Here is a 26,482-nt window from a genome sequence, read left to right on the forward strand (position 1 = left end):
CGGATGCAGTGTCGGACACTGGCGGCGGATGCAGTGCCGGAGACTGGCGGCGGATGCAGTGTCGGACACTGGCGGCGGATGCAGTGTCGGACACTGGCGGCGGATGCAGTGTCGGAGACTGGCGGCGGATGCAGTGTCGGACACTGGCGGCGGATGCAGTGTCGGACACTGGCGGCGGATGCAGTGTCGGACACTGGCGGCGGATGCAGTGCCGGAGATTGGCGGCGGATGCAGTGCCGGACACTGGCGGCGGATGCAGTGCCGGACACTGGCGGCGGATGCAGTGCCGGACACTGGCGGCGGATGCAGTGCCGGACACTGGCGGCGGATGCAGTGTCGGACACTGGCGGCGGATGCAGTGCCGGAGACTGGCGGCGGATGCAGTGTCGGAGGTTGCTGTGTTGATTTGTTTCAATTTCTTTATTATTATTAATACTGGAAGCCTTATTGCAAAAAAAAGTATTATTTTTGTAACAATTTAGAACACAGTGCAGCTTATATAAAACCAGTTAAACGTAGAACATAATCTCTTAGATGCCAAATGATTGAAATATCATATATAAATATTTCTAAACTTAAATAAAGCTGGAAACAGTCAGTATAAAATAATTTTAGTTTAAAGTTCAAGTTTGAAAATGCTGTGAAATTGACATTGAAGGAAGGAATGACTTGTGACATTGTGTAGTGACATCAAGAATGTATTCCAGATTTCCTCTACTCAGTAATTCTGGACATTGTAAGCTGGTCTATTTGTTAAAGATACTGACCACAGAAAGCCTTCATGAACACACTGTATTTTTATTTGTTCTTAGAATATATGTTACCCATTCCTCGTTGCCCAGTGAAGGTGTTGCAGAGCCTTCTCCTTGAATCCCTGTTGTCCATCTGCTGAAAGTGCTCCCCGATGGTGTTGAAGGAGGGAATTCCAGGATATTAATCCAGTTGGAATGGGAGAATGAAGCCATGGGACTAAAATTCTGTAGCTTAAGAAATGTCCATGTCAGGAGGATGGTCTTCCCATGAGTGTGATGTTCTTGACCTGTGTGTTAGATTTGGTGATACTGGAAGGTGCTGTCAAAATGAGCTGGGTGATTTTTATTCCTTCATGGGATGTGGGCATTATTGGCTAGACCAACGTTTATTGCCCATCCCTAATTGCCGTTGGGAAGGTAAAGGAATTGCTCCAGTGCCTCCTGTAGCACTTACGCTGCTGCCACTGTGCACTGACAATGGAGTGGGTGGATACCGAGATCAATGTCAAGGAATATCACTACACACAGGAACCAAGAAATCTTTCCCGACGTGATTATTTGTTCTCTGACTTGTTGGCTGTAAATTGTCTTTGTTTCCTCTTCCTCCTCCCCCCATCTTCTTCTCCATGACCATACACCCCCCCACCCCGACCCCCGCCCAGAAAGAAAAAACAGTTCGGACCCGTATTCTTATTTCCCAGTTTTTACTTTTTTTCTTTCTGGGCCCCTCGATCCCTCATCGCTGGCCAAGTTTAAAATGGGTAGAAAATCTGTACCCAGACCCCTGACTGTTCTAGCAATACTCTCCACATCAACAGTTTCTGGATTTTGACCCAGCAACAAAGAATAAATGCCAGTGTGTGTCCAAATTGGGATGGGACATGACTTGGAGAGGAACCTGAAGGTGCTTACATAGAATTACATAGAATGTACAGGATGAAAATAGGCCATTTGACCCAACTGGTCTATGCTGATGTTTCTACTCCACACAACTGTCCTTCCACCCACTTTAGCGAGCACCATTAACATATCTTTCTCTTCCTTTCTACCTCACATGCTTATCTAATTTCCCCTTAAATGCAAAAGCAAAATACTGCAGATGTTGGAAATATGAAATGAACCTGAAGAAAAGAATTGTTCTGACGGAAGATCATTGACCTTAAACATTAACTCTGTTTCTCTGTCCACAGATGTTACTAGACCTGCTCAGTATTTCCAGCATTTTTTTTGTTTTTATTCCAGTTAAATGCATCAATATTATTCACCTCAGTTTCTCCATGTGAGTGAGTTCCACATTCTAACCATTTTCTGTGATGGTGTCTCCATACACAATAGTGACCAAAATCAGTTTGGTCTTCCCATCTCTAAAAATGCAGCCTACAAGGCATCTTGAAATAGAAATTATCCTCATTGAGAGAGCTTCTCCTAACTCAGCTTGCAAATCTGGAGAGAGGTTCCCAGAAATACCCAAAAGGCGGGATACACAGGCTCTGTAAACGCTGTCTTGAATCTGTGGATTAGATTCATCGTGCTACCGATCCCATAAAAGTCCAGCATCCCCTCAGAATAGTCAAGGTAGATCCCGATCCGCTGGTGCCTCCCTGAATGTACAATGACCTCCTGTTTATTGTGAAGGGCTGAGCACTTGCTGTTGTTATACAACAGGCACCAGGAGAGATTGTTCCTCCCAATCAGGCTGCACATGTTCGACCCTTTCCTTTTGATTCCCCTGTAGGTGATCCCAATTCCCGCCCAGTGTCCGCTTATTTCCACCTCCCAGTAGCAGCGGCCCTCTGATAGGCTCTCGGCACACAACACTTGGGGGAAGTTGCTGAACCTCTCGGGATGTTCAGGGTAAGGGACGCTGTCGGGGTCAACATCTGTCACTGTGCAGTTGTTATCCGACAGGAGGAGGTGCTTATGTGCCGTGTTGGGATCAAATGTCAGTCGGAGGGCATCTGGAGATACAAGGGAAAATGATTAATGCAACAAACCTAATAAAGACAGTTCCTTTTGAGTTACCAATGGATTCACTGGATCTTTATCCCAGTGAGCAACTTTACCCATCCACTATTCAACCTGCCTGATATTCCTACCCTTACCGTTGAGACACAGCTCAGTGTCAGGGCTCACCTTTACTTTACAGCTCTCAGCCTTTGACAAGGTTGACCACTCTTGCCAGAGATTGTCAGAGGGACTAAAAACTAATGGAGGAAAGGCTTGGGTTACATAGAATTTATAGCACTGAAACAGGCCCTTAGGTCCAACTGATCAGAACCTTTGTTTATGCTCCACACAAGCCTCTGCCACCCTAATCTGTTTCACCCCATTAGCAAAACTTCCCATTGTGAGACAGTGAGTGTCAATTTATGCTTCAAAAATATTTCATTGGCTGTAAAGTGCTTTGGGATATCTTGAGATGGTGTGAAGGGTGCTATGTAAGTGCGAGGTACTTTTCTTTCTTTCATAGAGTGGGAGCAAGTATCAGTTTAGGAGGTTCAGAAGAAGGACGGTCAGAGGAGCAGTGACCATAGCACCAATAAAACAGAGAAAGTTCGGCAACAGACTGAGGTGAGGGTGGAGGTCAGAGAAATATTGTTTATCAGAGGACTGTATCTCGGAGTATGAGAAAGAATCCAGAAAAGCATCTTCAGATATGGGAAAAGGATTCAAGTGCTGGATGGTTTTAGCTTCTTACAGATTTATTGAGGGGTAAAGAATTCCTTAGCATGAAAGAGGAATCTGAACTGGAGATGGCTTTTGCGATTGTGGAGATATTGCGGTTCCCTTTGAGCTCAGGAGACAAAGGCCCAGAGTTTGTGATCATTTGTGAAACAAAGACACTCACTACTGACCATGAGTAAGTCTCACTGAGAAAATCTAGCAAGAATTTTGCTTCTATGACCATGCAGTGAGACTGTAACTGATTGCAGAGATCACTGGGGATTCCTAGCATGGAGCAGCAGTGATGTCACCAGACTGTCTAAGCAGTTAATCACATTAAAGCATTTTCATAGACACACAAACAAGAAACTATAAGTAGTAAAATGAAATCACTTTTAAAAATGTTTACAAATGGGGTGAAGGTAGAAGTTAAAATATTCTGGAGAAACTTCTTTTTTGTTAATTTAGAGTAAAAAATCTACTAATCATTTAACAGAACGCCACGATTATAAAATTATTTTATATGCGGCCGGTTCCATTGTCCATGAAATGTTAGTAATCCCATCACTAGTTAGAACCCAGTTACACCTGATTGAACACGTTGCAATTTTTAAATGAGTTTCAAAAGGTGATGTGGGAACAGAAAAGTTGAAATTCTCACTGATTTCAACGATTGGTAGCTTCACGCTGGATGGCTGAGTGCAGCCTACATCGGAGTCTCAAGTGAAAGTGGACAGCCTCAGGCTTTCTGGTCTAACCTGTGTTTGCCCAGTATCCTGAAGCTGTGGTCAGTTTTAGAGGGGATTTGATGGTGGATGCTGTCAGTTCACCATTAACACACCCCAGCAAAATCCTGGCCAGAGTGAAGGCAAGAAGGCCAATGGCTGGTGAGGGAATACTTCATGCAGTTAATGCTAATGACAAGGCTGCATGTACAAGATCAACTAACTCATCAAAATCATCTAGAGGAGATGAGTGAATACCAATGGGAGGTAGTAACTGGTAAATCAACTGCAAGAGGTGACAATGAGCCTGTTCCAGCAGAAGTGGAGGGGACACTGACTCCCTTCCAGCAGCTGGGGTGGGGGGACACTGAAGTACTGAGGTAAAATGAAGCACCCTGGATGGTGCATCAAGTGAGATTAGGTCCCTCTGCACAGATTATAGATCGAAGCAGGGACTTTGCTGATCTGCAAGGTTGAGTTCCAGTGCGATTATTTTCCAATATATTGCACTTAGATAGGGTGACCAAATGTCCCATACTTTAAGGGATAGTCCCTTATTTTGACTGTTTGACCCATGTTCCATTAGGGAATTCCTTGTGTTCTGTATTCCTAGGACAGCCTGTGGGAGACTGATCCTGGGAATCTCGGTTGAGTGATCTGAGCAGGACTGCAAGTCTGCGAGTCAGCTAGCTAAGAGATGATAATGTTGTAATACCACAAGATGAGATGTAATTTTTGTTCCTTTAAACCACTCCAACTCTTGGTCTGATGGTTGCCAGAAAACTGCATCCCCACCACCCGCTCTCAAGCGCACCAGCACCCCTCCCATTGTTATGGTTACCAACATCACACCCCTCTCCCCCCCGGGCCCCAACCACTTCCGGCCCCACAGTTGAACTGTCTCTTATTTTATTTCATGAGAGCTGGTCACCCTGCTTACTCAGATGTGTAGCAGTGTTACGAGGCACATACATACATTGTAAATAATCTGCTTTCTGCTTGCAGCTGGAGTCGGGCTTTGTTTCCACAGGACATATAACTGGTGGGCTGGAGGAGATCGATCTCTCAGTATCTGTGTACAGGACAAAAATGTAATTAACACATTCACTTATTTCTTTGTTACTTCTTTTACATTTTTTGGGGGGGTTAATTAAAATTGATACAGCAGAATGGAGCACTAACCCATCAAACACTCCCAGGGCAGGTACAGCACGGGGTTACATACAGAGTAAAGCTCCCTCTACACTGTCCTATCAAACATTCCCAGAGCAGGTATAGCATGAGGTTACATACAGAGTAAAGCTCCCTCTACACTGTCCCCATCAAACACTCCCAGGGCAGGTACAGCACGGGGTTAGATACAGAGTAAAGCTCCCTCTACACTGTGCCCATCAAACACTCCCAGGACAGGTACAATACAGGTGTCGATAAAGAATAAGAAAATGTTGGAAATCATTATCTGAAATAAAAGAGTTGCTCTTTCATTATCAGGAGCCTTGTATTGCGGTCTGATGAAGTTCAGTATAATATGATTATAAGACACAATTTGTTTTTAATTCAGATTTTAACCTTTTGGGTTGTTCTTTCACTCTTTCGATAGAGTAAAACCCCAACAGGTATGCTGAACAAACTGACTGGGTACCATACACCATGGCCCTCCAGGATGAAATCTCCCGCTGCCCACCACAGGCTCCCACCGATTTCTCAAAGCAAAGCCGCTAGTTCAGTCATAGTTAAATGCCCACTGTAAACCCTGCTGAGACAGCCTCAAACTCATTTCAATAAGAAACCTTACAATAAATCTTACAATCAACAGAGCGGGGGCGGGGGGGTGGCTTTCAAACCCATCAGTTGGGTTTGGGTTGGAGCACAAGCCCTGAACATGAAGGGAAAGCATGTTATCCCACTCGACCATTCAGTGTTCTTATCAAACGAGGGCCTGTGTGGACAGGCTTTGGTTTGATGATGACTATCATGACTAACTGGGGTTAGTGCGCTGCAATATCAGGCCCCACTGCTCCCCGAGCCGCAACAAATGTGAAAAAGTTTGATCAACCCACCTAATTGTTTAATTTAGGTTAACAATACAAGCACCAGGTTTGTAAACTAAAAAAGTAAATAACTGTTTATTGAACAAATTGTCTTCAACCAGTGGCAAAAGAAAGAAATATGAACTGCTAATTTCTAACTCTATAACATAAACCCTTCTTAAATACCTATACACACACATACAAGACACATAAGACACACAAAAACATTGATTTTAAGGGTGGGATAAAACAATCCAAAAGCACCAATTCTGGAGTACAGGATTTGATGGGTTGATTTTTTAAATTATTCATCCACAGGATGCGGGCTTCGCTGGCTGGGCCAGCATTTATTGCCCACCCCTATTTGCCCTAGATCCAAATTCCTTTCAGTTCTTTGTTGATGACGCGAGGTGGTCTTCCAGCACTTTCAGTCTTTAGTTCACTGGTTGAGCACTTGCCTTTCAATGTCTCTAACAGTCATTTTCCCCTTTGCCTTTTGACAGGGGTTTTCAGAGAGAGACCAGGTTATAGAGATGTGAGGAGAAAAAGCCAGCTAGCTATTATTGTGGAATATTACTGGAATCTTACACACACAGGAGAGAGAGGTTTTAGGTCCTTTTCCCTTTCAGGCTAGGAGCTATTCTGCTGCACTGCTCTTCACACAAATCCTGGTCACCAATTAAAACGTTGTTGCCAGGCAGTACCCCATTAAACCAGACTCCTCCTTGGCATCATCCTGTCTGTCTTGGCATACCCTGTTCCAGGACAGCAACATTGGATATATCCCTCACACTGTCCCAGTAGACATGTCCTTCAAACTGCAGCCATTGTAATTTTAGCCCACAGTCCAACAGAAATAAAAAGATATGTTCTTTACATGAACTTCCACATCTTGCCAATGCCCTTTCTCTGGGGTCACAGAAAAAAAAGAAAGGAAGGGGCTTACATTTCTTCTTCGTCTTTCATAACTTAGGGATGTCTCAAAATGTTTATTAAGTATTAAAGTACTTTATGGAGAGTAGTGACTGTTGTAGTGTAGGGAAACATGGGAGTCTATTTGCTCAAAGCAAAGTCTCATGAATGGAAACGAAATATATAACCAAATCGTCTAAATGATGCTGGGGATAAATGTTCGGGACACTGGCCACGTGAGAGAGTGGAGGGGGCAGCTTGATCCTATGAATCCATACCCCAACAAGAGTCACCCCCTCCTCCATCTTTATGGAAGGGGCTTGGAATTTTGGAGGTGGGAGGAGGAGGAAGGTGCAAACTGTGTGATGAGGTTATTAAAAAGATGACCAATGTTAAACATAATATCACAAAGCAAGATGATTCCCTCACTATTAAAGATACTTAGAGATCCTAAGCAAGGGAGTCAGGGCACTCTGGCACTGCTTGGGTCACCTTACTTACATCTCTTTCTCAAGGGACAACCTGCTGAATAGCACCTCTCCTGTAACATTTGTTCAGCCTACCATAGCCGAGCAGCCTGTCTGAAACCGCTGACAGTGAGTGCCAATTTTGGCCACTGTGAGGTGTGGCAGAAGATTTTCAGTCTATTGACCTCTACCCACTGCCAACTTGCTGACCTCAACCTTTCTCTCTGCCCCTGCCCAGCAATACCAAGTAGGGTGGGGAGGGGATGAGGTGGAGAAAAGAATAGAACCAACCTTCTCCCGCACTGTAGTATGTGGTCATGACATGAAGCTACTGACCTTTGGACACATCTGCCTCCAGATGTGGATCGAAGCAGCTGTGCAGTTGCTCTGTGATATGATTGGACAGTTCAGTCATGGTGTTTTCCACAGCAGAAAATTTGACATCAACCTCACAATGTGGGAAAGGGAGACGCTCCACAGGCTTCTTCAATCTCCAATATTCCTGGAACATTAAAGGTATTACTTCAAAAGGAATCATGACATTAATATTCTCAACATACCTGTAATTTAAATTAACAAGTACAAATCTATCCATAGAAAGCAAGTAAATAGAAAGAAGAGTAAGAATTTTCATTTTTATTGCATGTTATCTGCCCCAAACTCTTCACATACAATGGGCTGGATTTAATGGCCACAACGGTGGACCATTTCCAGAAGCCGCAATGCAATTAAAAGTCAATCAGGCACCTATCTGGTCAGCATCATTGTTGCCAGGCCCTGCAGGGAGGAAGCCAATCAGAGGCCAGCAGCTCTTCAGTACCAGCAGCGCCACTTGTGTCCACTGCTGGGACTGCAGAAGGCCTAGGACGAGGACCAGCCAAGGAGGCCTGGAGGAGAAGGAAGTGGGGCGACCATACCAGGGGTTGGAGAGGGGATCAGTTTAAAGGGTAGGGTTACTGCTGGGCACAGGCTGCTTGAGCAGGTGGTACTCACCACCCAGCCTATAAGCAGGACTGCCAGGGTGTACCTTGGCTTGCCCACATGGTGTGGCCCCCTCACACCACGGGAAGAGTACCAGCAATGGTGAGCTGAGGTCCTTATGTGGCCCTTAATTGGCCACATAAAGGCCTCAATTGGCCTCTGGGAAAAGGAAGAAACCTCCTTGACCCTTACCACCCTGGAATTAATCGCAGTCATCCCATGCCTTCCCATACCATTCTATGACTCCAACACCCACCCCCCTCCACCTCCCAGTCTGCTCCTGGACAATGAACTATGATTGTTGTGTAGGCTAACAAACCAGCCATTTCACAGGCAGGACAGCCATTTTCCTTAAACCAAAATCCCGTAGCCAGTTAAGAGATCAAAGGCCAGTTAATGTGTTTTTTTTTGTGAAATTGGCTGGAGGAAAAATGTCGGCCAGGAAATAGCTCTTCATCAAATGGTGCCAACATTACTATTAGTAATCTATAGCAGCCAATTAGAAAACTTATATAACTAGGAGGAGAGAGAGGGAGAGTCAATGGAGTAATCTTCACCTTCGTTGTCTGGGCACTGATATGACGGAGTGGGTTACCCGTTCATTGTAAAACCCGCCTGATTGCCATTCCAGTTACTGCCCCAGGCAGCAGAATTGAAAACCTACTCCAAAGCCATTGCCTCATAGGGCTTAATATTCCATTTCGATAGAAAATGACCCCCTCAAAACACAGCTCAAACATTCCCCCCATTAACCAGTACGGCTAATACAGTTTTGTACAGTCGAATTTAATTTGAAGTGAAAGAAACCCTAACTGAATAAACCTGTTAAAGAGCTTGTTTTCTTGACCTTTGCCATGGATGGAGCAGCCATTTCTCCAGGTGCAAAAGGTTAAGAAAATGGGATGAAAGCATTTTTTCTGTATCCCCCGGCCCGTTTACGTGGCCCCAGCATCATGCAGAGGTTTGACGGGACGGGGGATGGGCTGGGAGGAGGTGGAGGGGTTTGTGTAGCCCCTAGGTCTGGGTTTGGGACCGGGTGACCAACTATTCTGTACTTTAAGGGATTATCCTTTACTCCTTTTGTCCTGTGTTTCTAGGATAGCCTGTGAGAGACTGATCCTGGGAATCTCCAGGGTGAGTTTTGAGTGATTCAAGTGGGACTGCAGTGTATCTGGGCCTATGTTCCTCTCTGGAGGTCAGTCTAGAGCATTTCTGAATCTGTGAATCTGTTACCCTGTTACCACCATAATGAGACAGAGATATCTCACTTTAAAATGTTTAATCCAACTAGTACAGGGACTCCTAAACTGTGTGAGTTTCCTTGTGACATGCAGGACTGGGTATTTTATTTGCTGTCTGTATATAAGGATGATTTGGACTTGGACATGTGCAGTACAATCGCAGAACTAGATGAAAACACGAAAGCAAAGGTTTGGCAAAAAATGACAAGGACTGCAAAGGAGGCCAGAGTTAGAGTACGGTTTTGGGTTGCCCATTAGAAAAAACTCATTAGAGACATAAGGCCTGTAGACTAGAGATTCACTAAGCTGATACCAAGGATAAAAATATTGAGAGCTATGAGGAGAGAGTTGATACTGGGATCATTTCCACCACAGCAGAGGAGGCTGAGAATAGAAAGACTTTTGAAAGTATGAAAGCTTTTTAAAGAGTAAGTAGTGTAGGATCAAAATCCCCTCAACTGGGAAATTTATGGAACATAATTTCAATCCCACGGACGTTTTGACCTCATGATTGGAACTATAAATTTCAAAAAGATAAGCTGCAGTCAGCAGTACAGGGCTGGGCAGCAAAGGGTTAATTCGGACATTTAGTGAAAACACAGTATCCCATCAAAAAGATTTGGACATTGACTAACGCGATCAAGAAGCCTGATTACCCAATACAATGGCACAAAGGACATACCATCAATACAATACACTAATGGAATTGTTCAACCACCACAGACAATAGTACTGGAATAGGGTCACTCAAACCCTCATTAGCTTTGGAGCCAGGTGCTGTTACTGTGCCACCTCAAACAGCAGGAGAATTGCTCGTACAATGAGAACTGATCATTTCCATCTGGATACATCTTCCATGGAAAACCCTGTATTGTTTCAAGCAGCAGGAACTAATGACATTTCCCTGGACTTTGCGTGGAATCAACTAAATGGACATTGGAACAACAGGAAATATGTTTTGACATGTCTGAGTTAAATTATTATAAAAGACCAGATCTGAGGTTTTGGGCTGCAGTTGGAAGAAGGCTCGAGTTTGGTCACCTTGGCACAGGCCTACAGTCAACACCCGACAGACCAGTCATATTGGGGATTGTAAGTATTTTCAGCTATATCATGGTGATACTGGCCTGAAGGTTTGGGGCAAAAACTTGATGTTTTTTGCAGGTAACTTGTTTCATCCATATCTCGGTGACATTGGTCTGAGGGTTTTTTCTTAAGGCTTCAGGACAGGACGTGGTGTTTTGCCTGTGTTTTTGTAAGTTTTAACCAAGTTGTGGTGAATTTGTGTTGGGTACTGGGAATAGGTTGTTTTACATTTTGGGTTTTACACTGCGGGCTTGTGGATGATTCAATAAAGCAACTGTGAATTAGCAGAAGAAACTGATCATTCTGTTCTGTTCAAGCCATACACTTGTGAATCCGGTGTCATGAACTTGAGTGTGGAGAGGGTCCCTGAGGGAAAAGGGGAACCCCTACAGTAGGGAAGACCACATGCCATCAATTCATCTGTTTTGTTACTAATGCTGCATGCATTCAGATACATTTGTCTGATACAGATTCTTTAATTTTGACTTTATTTGCTGGTGGTAGTTTATGTGCTCTGTCCTTTCCTGTCAGATTCTTGTTAATATTACCCCTAGCACTCTCCTGCACTTTGCCTGGTCCTTCCTCTTTAACTCACCAAATCTCCCTCACATGACCTTTCCCCCACCTCAATTATTTAACCTAAAGCCCTCTCTACAACCCTAGTTATACAATTCGCCAGAACACTGGTCCCAGCCCGGTTCAGGTGAAGACCACCCCAATGATCCTGCTCTTACTTCCCCCAGTCCTGGTGCCAGTGCCCCACTTCCCCCACACCAATTTTTAAGCCACACATTCAATTCTCTGAACTTATTTAGCCTATGCTAATTCATTCGTGGTTCAGGTAGTAATCCAGAGATTATGACCTTTGTGGTTCTGCTTTTTAATTTAGCCCCTAGCTGCTCATAATCCCAAAGTAGAACCTTTTTCCTAGTCCTATTTATACTCTACTCAAGCCTCCTCCCAACTTTTCCCATCTAGATCTACTATCACAAGCCTTTATTTTGTTCTCCCTCAGATGCCTGTCTAGTTACCCCTTGAAAGCATCTATACTGTTCACTTCAACCACTCTTTGCATTCTGAATTCCCTATTGGATTTCTTACAGACTATCTTAAGGCCTCTAGAGGAAATATTCTCTCTGTATCCACTCTATCAAAACCTTTCATAATTTTAAACACCTTTTAACGACTGGCATATTTATATTCCATGATAATGGCAGATAAAGGTGAACTGCATTGGTGTGGAACTGGAGTCACATATAACCACGATGACAGCAGACTCTTGGTGCACAGGATGCTCACTTCACCTGGCTGAGGGATCTTTACCTGTAATATGAGTAGGCTGTCTCTTTACCTGTAATACGAGTAGGCTGTCTCTTTACCTGTAATACAAGTAGGCTGTCTCTTTACCTGTAATACAAGTAGGCTGTCGTCACTCTCCAGGGCAGCCTCCAGCTGCAGCCTCCTTTCCTGCAGCCCAGAAAGGCTATTCTGCAATTGCTTCATGGAATCCTCCGCTCGGCTCACCGCAGCTTCCTCCTCACCATCAAGAAATCGCAACACTTCGCTCTGCGCCTTCTCGATGGCCTTCATCAGCTCAGTGCACTTGTTCCTGGTGAGGTGTTTTACCTGTAGCACCGTACCCTAAGATTTAAAAAAAACACCACAAATACATAACTCAGCATGTTAATCACAACTCTGTCACCATCTGTAGTATTAGGGTGTTCGGGACTGAGGGTTAATGTAGAACTGGGACTCAGTACTGCCCACATGATGATGTAGAGAGTCACATGGGAGTAGTAGAGGGTAGCGTTGAATCTGGTAGGAGTCGGCATGAAGAAAGCACCTAGTCGAGACTGTATCCTGTATATAGTTATGTATCAGTAATAAACAGTTATTGTTCAATCATAAAAGCCTCTAGACTCTTCATAAGACAACATACAACCTTACAAAACAGTCCAGCTTAAACCTGGCAGCTTCTCTTACTTTAATGGAGTCAACTTTTTGCTGCAATTTTCCGATCTTGCCTGTTGTCTCCTGCATCTTTTTGTTCACTTCAGTCTGTTGGTCATGTAGTTCTTTCTGAAATCAGAACATTCAACATTTTGGTCAGTGACACCTGTTGCTTAATGGATGAGGTGGCTGCGTCCATTAAAATTCATCATAATTTCTCTTATTCATTCTGTTCCCCTGGCCTCAATACCACGGAACTACCTACTTCCTTCAATATTTTCTTACATAGGAACGCAGGCTGGAAGGCAACACTATATATTGCCAGGCCGGACCTAATGTCCACACAAATACTATGTACTTCTCTCCCTGGGTTCTGAGGTATAACAGGGCCACTGGATTACAAGCTGAGACAAGTTGCACTGACTGTAGTGAGGCCAGTTCTAGAATGTGGGGCGTGAACCTCTTTTCTGAAAGGGATTTGATACAAAATTGCGCAATCACCATCAGTAATTACCTCCCTTGTAACTCTCAATTTTAAAAAAATCATCAGTTAAAATACACCCAAAAAGCAAGGTGAGCAACACAAAACTAACGAATCACAACGCTGAGAAAAGTAAGTTGCTTCCCCAACCTTTACCAAGTAGGCATATCCTTTTCCACCAGTCAAACTGCCTCATTAAATCACCCATTCCACCGCTGCCTCAGCCCATCTGCAGCTGAAACCCTTATCCACACCTTTATCCAACCATCTAAATGCAATCTTGGCCAGTCTCCCACCTTGCACCTTCTGTAATGTTCAGCTCATTTAAAATTCTGTTGCTTGTGTCCTAACTTGCACTATGTCCTGTTCATCCATCACCTCTGTGCCTGCTGATCTATGCTGGATTATGGTCCACCTAGACTTCCAATTTAAATTCTTAACCTTCTGTTTAAATCACTTCATAACCTTGTTCCTCCCTATCCCCTATCTGAAATTGTCTCTAGCCCTACAATCCCTTCAAACTCTATTTGTTTCTTTGACTTTGGCCTCTTCCCCCATTCCTTCACCCCTCCATTGCGACCATGCCTTCAACTGTTTAGATGTGATGCTCTGGAGTGCACTGAAACCTCATGGCCTTCCCACCTTCCTCACCACCTCTAAGAACCTCCATCAAAACCAACTCTCTGACCAAGTTCTTGATCAACCCTGCCCTTCTTTGACTCAGCATCCATTTTTGTCTGATTGCACCAATGTACTTCTGGATGGTTTTCTATGGTAAAGGTGCTATGTAAATGTATGTTGTTGCTGTTGAGCCACTGGACCATAGCATCAAGCAGCAAAATAGGTCTCCTACAAGAGTATGGGTAACAGTTCCAACACCACTCCAAAGAAAACAGTTGCTGTAATTCTAGCCTCTTGTACATCTTTAATTTCCATCGCTCCATTATTGGCGACTGTGCCATCAGTTGCAAGGCCCTAAACTCTGGAATTCTCTCCAAATCTCTCCACCTTTTCATCTCTCTCTGTTCCTTTAAAACTGACCTCTTTGATCAAGCTTTTAACCAACTGTCCTGGTAGCTCCTTAAGTGCTTTGGTGTCAAATTTTGTTTGAAAGTGTTCCTATGACTTTGTTAAAGGTGCTATATAAATGTAAGTTGCTGTTGACATAAAACGCATGTGGAGGAGGGAATGGTGAAGGGAGTGAATGTTTAAGGTGGTTATGAGGTGCTGATCCAGCAGTCTGCTTTGTCCTGGATGGTGTTGAGCTCCTTGAGTGTTGTTAGAGCTCACTCATCCAGGCAAGTGGAGAGTATTCTATCACACTTCTCACTTGTGTCTTGTAGATGGTAGCGAGCTTTGGGGAATCAGGAGATGAATTACACGCCGCAGAATTCCCAACCTCTGACCTGCTCCTGTAGCCACAGTATTTATATGGTTGGTCGAGTTAAATCTATGGTCAATGGTAACCCCAGGGTGTTGATGGTGGGTGATTCAGCAATGGTAATGCCGTTGAACAACAAGGGGAGATGGTTAGATTCTCTTTTGTTAGAGATTGTTATTGTCTGGCACCTATTAGTGCAAATGTCACTTGTCACATATAAGCCCAAGTCTGAATATTGTTCAGGTGTTGCTGTATATGGACATGGACTGCTTCAGTATCTGAGGAGTTGCAAATGGTACTGAACACTGTAACCCAAGCCTTTTAAGACAAACAAGAAGCTTCCATATATTTAATACCTTTCATGCCCCTATAATTTCTCAAAATAGTACACATGTCAATGGACAACTCTTGAAGTGTAGTCCCTCATTTTATAAGCAAATACAGTGATCAATTTGAACACAACACGGTCTGACAAATAGCAATGAGTTAGTCTCTTGTGGTGTTATTTGTGATTTGTGTTGGTCAGGAGCTTGGAGAACATATTTCCGTTCTTCAGTTAGCGGAATGAGCATGTTTACATCCAACTAAGCAGGCAAACAAAACAGGCCTTGGTTTAACTTCTCAAATGACAGTGCGTCCCACAGTGCAGCGCGTCCCACAATTCAGCTCGTCCGACAGTGCCACGCATCCGACTGTGCAACAGGCCCGACAGTGCAATGCATCTGTCATTGCAGCAGGCCCGACCGTGCCACACGTCTGACAGTGCAGCTCGTCCGACAGTGCCATGCATCCGACAGTGCAGCAGGCCCGACAGTGCAGTGCATCTGTCAGTGCAGCAGGCCCGACAGTGCCACACGTCTGACAGTGCAGCTCGTCCGAAAGTGTCATGCATCCGACAGTGCAGCAGGTCTGACAGTGCAGCAGGCCCGACAGTGCAGCGCATCTGATGGTGCAGCAGGTCTGACAGTGCAGTGCATCAAACAGTGCAGCAGGTCCGATAGTGCATCAGGTCTGACAGTGCAGTGCATCTGACGGTGCAGCAGGTCTGACAGTGCAGAGCATCTAACAGTGCAGCAGGTCCGACAATGCAACAGCTCCGATAGTGCATCAGGTCTGACAGTGCAGCAGGTCCCAAAGTCAGCATGTCCAACAATGCAAGACATCTGACAGTGCAGTGCGTCTAACAGTGCTTCACTTCTGACAGTGTCTCATGGCATCAGGTCAAACATGGTCAAGGAAACCTCCTGCTGATTACCATGTACTGCCCTCCCTCAACTGTTGAAGCAGTGCTCCTCCAAGTTGAACACCTCTTGGAGGAAGCACTGAGGGTGGCAAGGGCACAGAATATACGCTGGGTGGAGGACTTCAATGTCCATCACCACAAGTGGCTCAGTAGAACCACTACTTACCGAGCTGGCCGAGTCCTAAAGGAAATAGCTGCTGGACTGGGTCTGCAGCAGATGGTGAGGGAACCAACAAGAGGGAAAAACATACTTGACCTCATCTACACCAACCTGCCTGCCGCAGATACATCTGTCTATAACACTGTTGGTAGGAACGACCACCACACAGTCATTGTGGAGACAAAGTGTTGTGTGGCACTACCACCGTGCTAAATGGGATAGATTTCGAACAGATCCAGCAACTCAAGACCGGGCATCCAAGAGGTGCTGTGGGCCATCAGCAGCAGCAGAACTGTACTCGAACAAAATCTGTAACCTCATGGCCCGGCATACCCCCCACTCTACCATTACCATCAAGCCAGGGGATCAACCCTGTTTCAATGAAGAGTGCAGGAGCCAGGAGCAGCACCAGGTGTACCTAAGAGTGAGGTGTCAACCTGGATGAAGCTATAACTACTTGTGTGCCAAATAGCATAAGCAGCAAGTGACAGACAGAGATAAGCAATCTCACAACCAACAGATCAGATCTAAGCTCTGCAGGCCTGCCACATCCAGTCGTGAATGGTGGTGGACAATTAAACAACTCATTGGAGGAGAAGGCTCCACAAATATCCCCATCTTCAATGATGGGGGAGCCCAACACATAAGTGCAAAAGATAAGGCTGAAGCATTTGCTACAACCTTCAGCCAGAAGTGCTGAGTCGATGATCCATCCCGGCCTCCTCAAGAGGTCCCCAGCATCATAGATGCCAGTTTTCAGCCAATTCAATTCACTCCACGTGATATCAAGAAACAGCTGAAGGCACTGAATAGTGCAAAGGCTATGGACCCTGACATTATTCCAGCAATAGTACTGAAGACTTGTGCTCCAGAACTTGCCACACGCCTAGCCAAGCTGTTCCAGTACAGCTACAATACTGGGACCTACCTGGCTATGTGGAAAATTGCCCAGGTATGTCCTGTAAACAAAAAGCAGGACAAATCCAACACGGCCAATTACCACCCCATCAGTCTACTCTCAATAAAGTAATGGAAGGGGTCATCAACAGTGCTATCTAGCAGCACTTGCTTAGCAATAACCTGCTCACTGATGCCCAGTTTAGGCTCCACTAGGGCCACTCAGCTCCTGACCTCATTGCAGCCTTGGTTCAAACATGGCAAAAGAGCTGAACTCCTGAGGTGAGGTGAGAGTGGCTGCCTTTGACATCAAGGCAACATTTGACCGACTGTGACATCAAAGAGCCCTAGCAAAACTGGAATCAATGGGAATCGGGGGGAGGGAAACTCTCCACTGGTTGGAGTCATACCTAGCACAACGGAGGATGGTTGTGGTTGTTGGAGGTCAATCATCTCAGTTCCAGGACATCACTGCAGGAGCTCCTCAGGGTAGTGCCCTCGACCCAACCATCTTCAGCTGCTTCATCAATGACCTTCCATCATAAGGTCAGAGGTTCACAGGGGTTGTTTACTAATGATTGCACAATGTTCAGCACCATTCGCAACTCCTCAGATACTGAAGCAGTCCATGTCCAAATGCAGCAAGACCTGGACAATTTCCAGGCTTGGGCTGACGAGTGGCAAGTAACATTTGTGCACACAAATGCCAGGCAATGGCCATCTCCAACAAGAGAGAATCTAAACATCACTCCTTGACATTCAATGGCATTACCATCACTGAATCCCCCACTATCAACATCCTAGAGGTTACCATTGACCAGAAACTGAACTGGACTAGCCATATAAATACTGTGGCTACAAGAGCAGGTCAGAGGCTAGGAATCCTGCAACGAGTAACTCACCTCCCGATTCCCCAAAGCCTTTCCACCACCTACAAGATACAAGTCAGGAATGTGATGGAATACTCCCCACTTGCCTGGATGAGTGCAGCTCCCAGAGCGCTCAAGAAGCTTGACACCATCCAGGACAAAGCAGTCCGCTTGATCAGCACCACATCCACAAACATTCACTCCCTCCACCACCAACACACAGTAGCAGCAGTGTATACCATCTAGAAGATGCACTGCAGAAACTCAACAAGCCTCCTTAGACAGCACCTTACAAACCCACGACAACTACCATCTAGAAGGACAAGGGCAGCAGATAGATGGGAACACCACCACCTGGAAGCTCCCCTCCGAGTCACTCACCATCCTGACTCGGAAATATATCGTCGTTCCTTCACTGTCACTGGGTCAAAATCCTGGAACTCCCTTCCTAACAGCACTGTGGGTGTAGCTACACCACATGGACTCCAGTAGTTCAAGAAGGCAGCTCACAACTCAAGGGCAATTAGGGATGGGCAATAAATGCTGGCCCAGCCAGCGAAGTCCATATCCCACGAATGAATAAATAAAAGTACAGCACATCTGACAGTGCAGCAGGTCTGACATTGCAACATGTCCTACAGTGCGGCAGGTCCTACAGTGCAGCATTGCCTCAATATCAGTGTCAGCATAAATTATGTGTAAAAATGCTGCAGTGTGGCTTGATCCCATGATTTCTAACTCACAGGTAAGAGAGCTAAGCTGACATTTACTAGTGATTTCAGCTTATTGTTTTCTTGAGGAGAGCTGTAACCGGCATGTTCCAACAAACCAATGCGCTCATTGAGGCAGCTTTTTCACTCTCAGGTATATGCAATTCTGTATATTAATCATGCAAACCACTGGATTAGATTCTAGTCTGTAATCCATTTCTGAGTGTCCATCATACTATATATATCTCTCACGAACCCCTCAATTAGATTCCAGTCTGTAACTCACTCCTGGCTAGCTGTAATTCTATATATAAACTCCCGGAGCCCCTCGATTAACTGTGGGTCTTGACCTATGCCACTTCCCATTGACAGGTAACATGCTCACACGGTGCCATGTGCCAGCTATCTGATTAAATGTAAATTCACATGTAAACATGATCCAAACTTTGCAACATTTACAGTAACCAATGACCGAAGGGAAAATGACTTGTTAATCATCAATGTGGACTATGTTAATAGCGCTGTCGATTGACATAGCACCATGGCAGATAAAGTAGAGCTTGCTAAAGAGAAAAGGTTCTCCTATTTTAACTAATAAGCTGACCTTTGTTCTACCTGAATGCTGATTACTCTCCATCTGATTTTTGCTTTGCCCCCTGATTGATTTCCCCTTGTTATCATTTCAAACTGGCTGCCAAGACTCTTGGAGGAACACAATTTCCTGGATTATCACTGGCCAATTCTGAAATAGCTACAGGTGTGGCCATTGCAATCAGACTTATTTGTTATCCCATATATCAACCCACCGAGCCCCTTGATGAGATTCCAGCCTGTCACTCACTCCCAGGTATCTGTTATTCTATATAAAAACCATTCAGACCCCTTGATTAGATTCCAGAATGTAGCTCACTCCTGCGTATCTATTATTCTATATATGAATCACCAAAACCCCTCAAATAGATTCCAGCCTGTATATCACTCCCAGATATCTGTTATTCTATATATAAATCACCAAAACCCTTCCATTAAATTCCAGCTTGTATATCACTCCCAGATATCTGTTATTCTATATATAAATCACCAAAACCCTTCCATTAAATTCCAGCCTGTATATCACTCCCAGATATCTCTTATTCTATATATAAATCACCAAAACCCTTCCATTAAATTCCAGCCTGTATATCACTCCCAGATATCTCTTATTCTATATATAAATCACCAAAACCCTTCCATTAAATTCCAGCCTGTAACTCACTCTGGGTACCTGTTATTCTATATATAAACCGCCTAAACCCCTCCATTAGATTCCAGTCTGTAACTCACACCCGGGTATCTGTTGTTCTATTTATAAACCACCCAAACCCCTTGATTAGATTCCAGTCTGTAACTCTCTCTGGGTATCTGTTATTCTACATATAAACCACCCGAACTTCTCGATTAGATTCCAGCCTCTAACTCAGTCCCTGGTATCTGATTTTCTAAATATAAACCACCTGAGTCCTACCATTAGATTCTATCCTCTAACTCACTCCCTGACATCTGTTATTCAATATATAAACCACCATAGCTCCCGATTAGATTCTCTTGTAACTTACTCCCGAGAATCCATTACTCTATATATAAACTGGTTGCAACTCGGCTGTCTTGAGTGCTTGTTGAAGCAGAAGCAAATGCAGAATAGAATGACAAAGCTTAAACCAGAGTGTCAGGAAATATTGAGCCTGGAAATCTGTTTCCAGGCTTGAATCTGATCAAGAATCTCTTGAAAACACAAAGATTTAAATGGGTGCCAATCAGTAAAAACTAAGAACAAAGAGCCTTTTTAAAAGGAAAGTCACACATGCTTGAAATCTGGAAATAAAAACCGCAGGAGCTAGAAATACACAGCCGATCAGTCAGCAAATGATAAAAAGCAGGCAAGACCTCAGCTGGGGATACTTTGGGTATAACTGGCCCGATTTGGTTCTAATGACAAACAGATTTGTGTCAAATTCCTTTCTCAGTGGAGTTTTAACTCTTTCACATGCAAGATCGGGCAGTCCTTCCATTACTAGCATCTGTGCTTGTCGTGCTGTACATGTTTGTACACGGTACATTTTATGAAATATGTTTCTTGTACCTTCAGTTCGCTCACTTGCTCCTCCACAGACACGGTCTCATGTTGTCTATGTTCATTGATGGCACACAGGCAGCAGACACACATCTGATCGGTCCTGCAGAAGACTTCCAGAGCTTTGCGATGGATCGGGCACTTCCTTCTCTCAATGTCCCTGACCGGATCAATGAGTCGGTGATCCCTGAAGACTGGATTGCTGCCATGGGGCTGCAGGTGGACCTCGCAATACGACGCCATGCAGACAACGCATGACTTGACAGCTTTGAGCTTTTCGTCAGCGCAGAAGTCGCAGAGGATATCCTGGGAACCTGCAGGATCCTTAGAAGCAGAGGCTGGGTCAGCATTGGAGAAGTCCTCCACAATCTCGCAGAGGATGGTGTTCTTAGAGAGGGAAGGCCTGGAGCTAAATGTTTCCCGGCACTGAGGACATTTGAAAGTCTCTGAATTCCCCTCCTGGTGCCAACATCTTCCGATACACTCCATGCAGAAGTTGTGACCACAGGGGATGGTGGCAGGAGATTTCAGGAGGTCTAGGCAGATGGCGCAGGCTAGCTTTGCTTCGGAGATGGAAACTTTCGACACCGCCATTCCTCAGGGAAAGAGAGAGAGAAAAAAACCCAAACCTCACCAAGTCTGGACAAGCAGAGAACTGAAAGAGAAACTTGGAAACAGTCCTGAAAGTTACGTTAATGGTCCACCAAGGTCTATCTCAAAGCAAATACAGTGAATTAATTCAGTAACTCAAGAGCAATAGTTTCTCAATAGCAATAGTTTCTCCTTTATTTTTCTGCTTTAAACCTTCTTTTAAAAAAAACCTTTTTGTTTCAACATAACCAGGAACTCCACCCATACTTAATATCCAGTTTCACAAGCCAGCTACCAACATTCCTGTAGGTTTTTATTGGAATGACATCTGTGCTTGCCTGTTAGCTGTACAGTAACGGCTTAAAGGGGCACTGATTTTATCTCCCTCTCATTTTCTGAGCTTGAATGATTTAGCCCCACAGGGTTCTACCACATACTGGAGATCAGCAAAAAGATTTATGTAAGAAAGGTGGAGTGGAAATAATTGATAAACTAATCAAACTTAGTGAGGAGAAAATCCCTGCTCTGGATGGATTGTACCCACGCATATTAAAATAAGTTTTCAGGAAACGGTAATAGTGTCAAAGGACTGTCAGGCAGCTAATGTGATTCTTATTTAAAAAAGAAAGACTTGCATTTATATAGCACTTTTCACAACCACCGGACATCGCAAAGCGTTTTACAGGCAATGAAGTACTTTTTGTAGATCAAGTTCAGGAAATTATAGATATAGTTAAAATTATATTTTAATGTTGGTGTAAGGAAAGATGTTTGCTCATTGATGTAATTGATTAATATTTATCATAAGAAAATATTGAGGTTTCTCAATTTTCATATTACAACAATATTGTTCCAGTAAAGTTAGGGAAGGAGGAAATTAAAGTTTTAATAGACATCGTGGCATTTACACAAATTCTGATCTGGGGCAAAATCGCTAAGGTTTTGCTGTTGCTTTGATTGGGGGTAAATTTATTGTAATGTGAACCAGGTTGAAGTAATTTTAACCTTCCGCTCCGCATTCACATTAATATTAATGATCTGGTATAAGGAAGGTGGTGTGTTGTCCCTGATGAGAGGGAACGGGAGTCAGCCTCACATTGTTAAAGTGTGACCACCGCTGAAAGAGGAAGAGTAAAAGGAGGAAAAAGATAAGTGCAAGAGGGGAAAGAAAATAAATTAATTAAATTCAACACAGGCTAAAAATTGAAACAGGGACCCTCCCTAGCTTGTGTGGCTCATCTCTTGAATGCAATATCTCACTGGGCCACCAGGGGAGCTGAAGGAAACCATTCCCTGGTTTAAAACTATTTAAGCAATCACCTGAGCCTCGATTGTATTTTGTTCCTAGTTCCCTCCTTGGCTTCACAAATGTTTTAATATTTTATATTTGAAGAGTTTTTTGTCACTGCACAATTTCCAATTGAGGCCCTAACAGAGCCAACTTGTGTGAAATGTAGAATTACAGAGTCAGGTGTGGGTTGTGACCCACTCCAATTGGTCAGGAAACCTGGAAGCAAGCTGTTAATGCCATGGCTGAGTTATAGAGCCGCAGCAAAATCCGGTCGACAAGTGTTTGAGTTTCCAACATGTCAGCCAATCCCAATGCGAGTGGGTCCAGAAGTTAAAATTCTGCACATTGTCTTTCATCCCCAATACAAATGTCATTCCCTAGCCACCAACTCTATCCCTCTCCCTGGCAACTGTCTAAGGCTGAACCAGTCTGTTCACAGAATCACAGAACTGTTAGCAGAACACAGAATCAGCAGAACCTTGGTGGTATATTTGACCCCAAGATGAGCTTCCAACCTATATTAACATAAGAACTAGGAGTAGGCAATTCAGCCCCTTGAGCCTGCCCCGCCATTCAATACGATCATGGCTGATCTCATTTTGGCCTCAACTCCAATTTCCTGCCCTCTCCCCATAACCTTTCAACGCGTTACTAATTAAAAATCTGTCTATCTCCTCCTTAAATTTATTCAGCGTCCTGGCATCCACTGCACTCTGAGGAAGTGAATTCCACAGATTCACAACCCTTTGAGAAAAGTAATTCTTCCTCATCCCTGATTTAAATCTACCACCCCTTAGCCTAAAACTATGGCCTCTCATTCTAGAATGCCCACAAGGGGAAACATCCGCTCCACGTCTACTTTGTCTATCCCCTTTAGCATCTCATATACCTCAATTAGATCTCCTTTCATCCTTCTAAACTCTAGTGAGTATAAGCCTAAACTGCTCAATCTCTCCTCATAAGACAAGCCCTGCATCTCTGGAATCAATCTAATGAACCTCCTCTGAACCGACTCCAATGCAACTACATCCCTCCTCAAGTAAGGGGACCAAAACTGTGCACAGTACTCCAGGTGTGATCTCACCAATGCCTTGTACAGTTGCAACAACACTTCCCTGTTTTTATACTCTATTCCTTTAGCAATAAATGCCAAAATTCCATATTCGTGCCATTTTTAAGACCGCTACTTCTACATCCATAATATCGCCTGACTTTATCCCTGTCTCAGCTCATTTGCTGCTGAAACCCTCATTCACGTCTTCATTAGCTCTAGACATGACTGTTCCAATGTACATCTGGCTGGTTTCCACATTCTACTAATACTTAATACTTGAGCTCATCCAAATCCAGCCGCCCATGACCTAACTCTCACCCATCATCCCTGTGCTCTCAAACTGATACCCAGATATGCAATGCCTCCGTTTTAAAATTCTGTTCCTTGTTTCAAATCCCTCCATCATGTCATGCCCCAATATATTCTGAACTTCAAACTAGTTGGGACATTCACTCTGAGAGTGAGAAAACACATCTCTTACATAAAAAAACACACTGATTATCGGCAGTTAAAGGAAACACATGGGGCAGGATTTTGCCCTTGGCGCGGGTGCTCGGTGAGGGTAGATGGGCAGCCAACCACCGCCCGTGATTGGCATGCTCTGCAATTTCACGTGGGCGGGCCAATTAAGGCCTGCCCTCTGTGGAACGCAAGCGGCAGCACTGAGCATTGCCTGTGCAGGGGGGGAGGGGGGTTGGGAGGGAGAGCTGGGCCTAGCGCGCAGTTCGTGCATGCACGCGAAAGAGTGCTTCAATCTCCCTGAGGCACGGAGCTGTCTCAGGGAGATTGAAGTGCTTTTTTAAAAAAACTAATAAAGACAGTAAAAATGTAATAAAACATGGTCCCTTCATGTGACGCTGTTACATGAGATGGGGCATGTTTTAAATTCCAAAATAAAGTTTTTATTTAATGTTTATTTGCTTTAGGAAACCTCATCCCACTCGTGAATGAGGTTTCCTAAAAGTTTTAAAGGCTGCTTGGCCTTTTTGCCTGCCCGCCAACCGTAAGGTTGGACGGGCTGTGTAAATTTGAATTTAATTAGCTTGTTAATGGCCTTAAAATGCCTTTTAATTACTGGCGGGCGCGCAGCCAACTCCGGAGCACGCCCGCCGAACGAAATATCGCACGAGTGCGCAATGATGTCGCGACGCACGCCGAGCGTAAAATTCTGCCCATAATTTCTGTTTGTGACAAAATTGGCTGCAATCCAGAATAGAGTCCATTGCAAATGAGCCAAATTGGACTTGAAAGGAAATTGGAAATAGCAGAGAGAGGTGACATAGCCAAAATTTTGAAACAAAACCAAAGGGATTACAGCAGTAAGCTTTGTGAATACTAACAATAGAAAGTAATATGCCTGCTTTCAATGTAAAAGCATTAATGCAAGAGGAGGACTCAACTTGGCCAAAATTAGCATCTTAAACTTAGAACAGCTAAAAGCCATAGCTAAGCAGGTAGAACTTAATACCTGATAAAGCACGGAAGCCTGAGATACTATCTGTTTGAATGGTGGAGCAGGCTCAATGGGCTGAATGGCCTACTCCTGCTCCTATGTTTTTATGTTCCCTAAAGATGTTGGCTGAGCATTTTGGCCTCACTCCAGTTGCAGAACAGATAGAAGATACAGAACGTGACACAGACCAGGTTATCTTAGCCAAAATTCACCTTGAAGAGGGGAGGCTAAAGTTAGAGTTTCAGGCAAGTGTTGGGTCCCTGGGACATGAAAAGAAATCCAGAACTTTATTCATATCGCTACTTTTTTTTAAATGGATTTCCTGCTGAACCAAAATGATGACCACACAGGGTTGGCCCTTTGGGAGCTACCCCCAGGAATTACAAAAGAATTATTTTCTCAGCCGGTGGTATCTTATACCTCATTGCACAGACTCATTGTATGAACAAAAGCCAGGAGACTCGCATATCGAAACTCATTATGCTTTCAGAGCTGCTAACAGACTCATATCTTAACTGGAACTGTCCAGGCCAATTTCAAAAGGGAACCAAAGGGACATCATTTGCATCTGATAAGCTCACCTTGCTAGCAGAGTCAGCAGGTCTGACTAGCCAATGGCTTCCCAACACCAGACCCTCAATATGGATGATAACTCGATCAACAATTAATGACTGGGACATTATCAGTCCTGAAATCAAAGCCAGTGCCAGACACTGGATAAACATTCCTTTTGGAAGTAATTGTGGAAAAAGGTCACATGACTCGAATGACCACAGAACCACAAAGGAATATCAGTTCAGGTGATTTCCAGAGTCCAAGAAGTCAAAGTCCAGAAGGTGTTTCCTTCGTGACAGGGTTCAATTCCTTTGAGTTTCTGGTTGGAGATAACAATATGAAAATCCTTGATCCTGCAGCATGATGGGCTTGCTGTGCTTAGACCTTTTGGAAGGTGTTGCTCAGAGACTTTTAAAATCAAGCAGACTTCTGGAGCTGAGTGGTGGTAGCCAACTGCTTGCTCAGCTAGGTTGCTGGAGTCTTTTCCAGCTGATGTTAAAGCAGAGATTAAAGACAATGCAAATCAATCCCCAACTTTAAAAAGAAAGAACCTGGAAAGTAAACAAGCCAGATATTTCATATTGGCTTTAAAACAATACACCCCACATCATCACCCTAGAAATATGAATCATCCATAAACCAGAACCTAAATGATCAGACTCCTGGGTTGTGGAAGCAGCAATGAAAGAGTTATGAGTCCTACGAGCAACATAAAGCAATCGGAGTAATTTATGCACTAAAATTTTTGAAACAGACACCAGGCCCACAAAATCTGACTCATCTCCAGAAATCAGCATGGAACTTCCACCAACTACTAAATGCATTGAGAATCATATGATGATGTGATTCAATCATATGATGTTAAAGTTCCTGAAACTT

General features: G+C 44.1%; 1 protein-coding gene across 1 annotated transcript; it reads right to left on the reverse strand.

The window, feature by feature from the left end:
• Positions 1-411: 411 nt before the first annotated feature.
• LOC144699671 (E3 ubiquitin-protein ligase TRIM16-like) lies at positions 412-21,375 on the reverse strand. Its single transcript, XM_078570803.1, has 6 exons — positions 20,669-21,375; positions 12,842-12,937; positions 12,266-12,499; positions 7,887-8,052; positions 5,118-5,213; positions 412-2,710 (listed from the first exon to the last, which is right to left on the reverse strand). The coding sequence occupies exons 1-6, from the start codon at positions 21,251-21,253 to the stop codon at positions 2,178-2,180; spliced, it is 1,710 nt and encodes a 569-aa protein (XP_078426929.1). The 5' UTR covers positions 21,254-21,375; the 3' UTR covers positions 412-2,177.
• Between the last annotated feature and the right edge of the window lie 5,107 nt (positions 21,376-26,482).

The sequence above is a fragment of the Cetorhinus maximus genome, chromosome 24 (genome assembly GCF_964194155.1).
Source record: "Cetorhinus maximus chromosome 24, sCetMax3.hap1.1, whole genome shotgun sequence".
In the NCBI taxonomy this organism is placed as follows: domain Eukaryota; kingdom Metazoa; phylum Chordata; class Chondrichthyes; order Lamniformes; family Cetorhinidae; genus Cetorhinus; species Cetorhinus maximus.

Excerpts from the sequence above, each read along its gene's own strand:
- LOC144699671 (XM_078570803.1), bottom strand. The coding sequence starts at position 21,253 with ATGGCGGTGTCGAAAGTTTCCATCTCCGAAGCAAAGCTAGCCTGCGCC. Across the intron at positions 12,938-20,668 it reads AGCAAGTGAGCGAACTGAAG|AAAGAACTACATGACCAACA; the intron begins GTACAAGAAACA and ends TTCTGATTTCAG. Across the intron at positions 12,500-12,841 it reads AAAAAGTTGACTCCATTAAA|GGTACGGTGCTACAGGTAAA; the intron begins GTAAGAGAAGCT and ends TTTAAATCTTAG.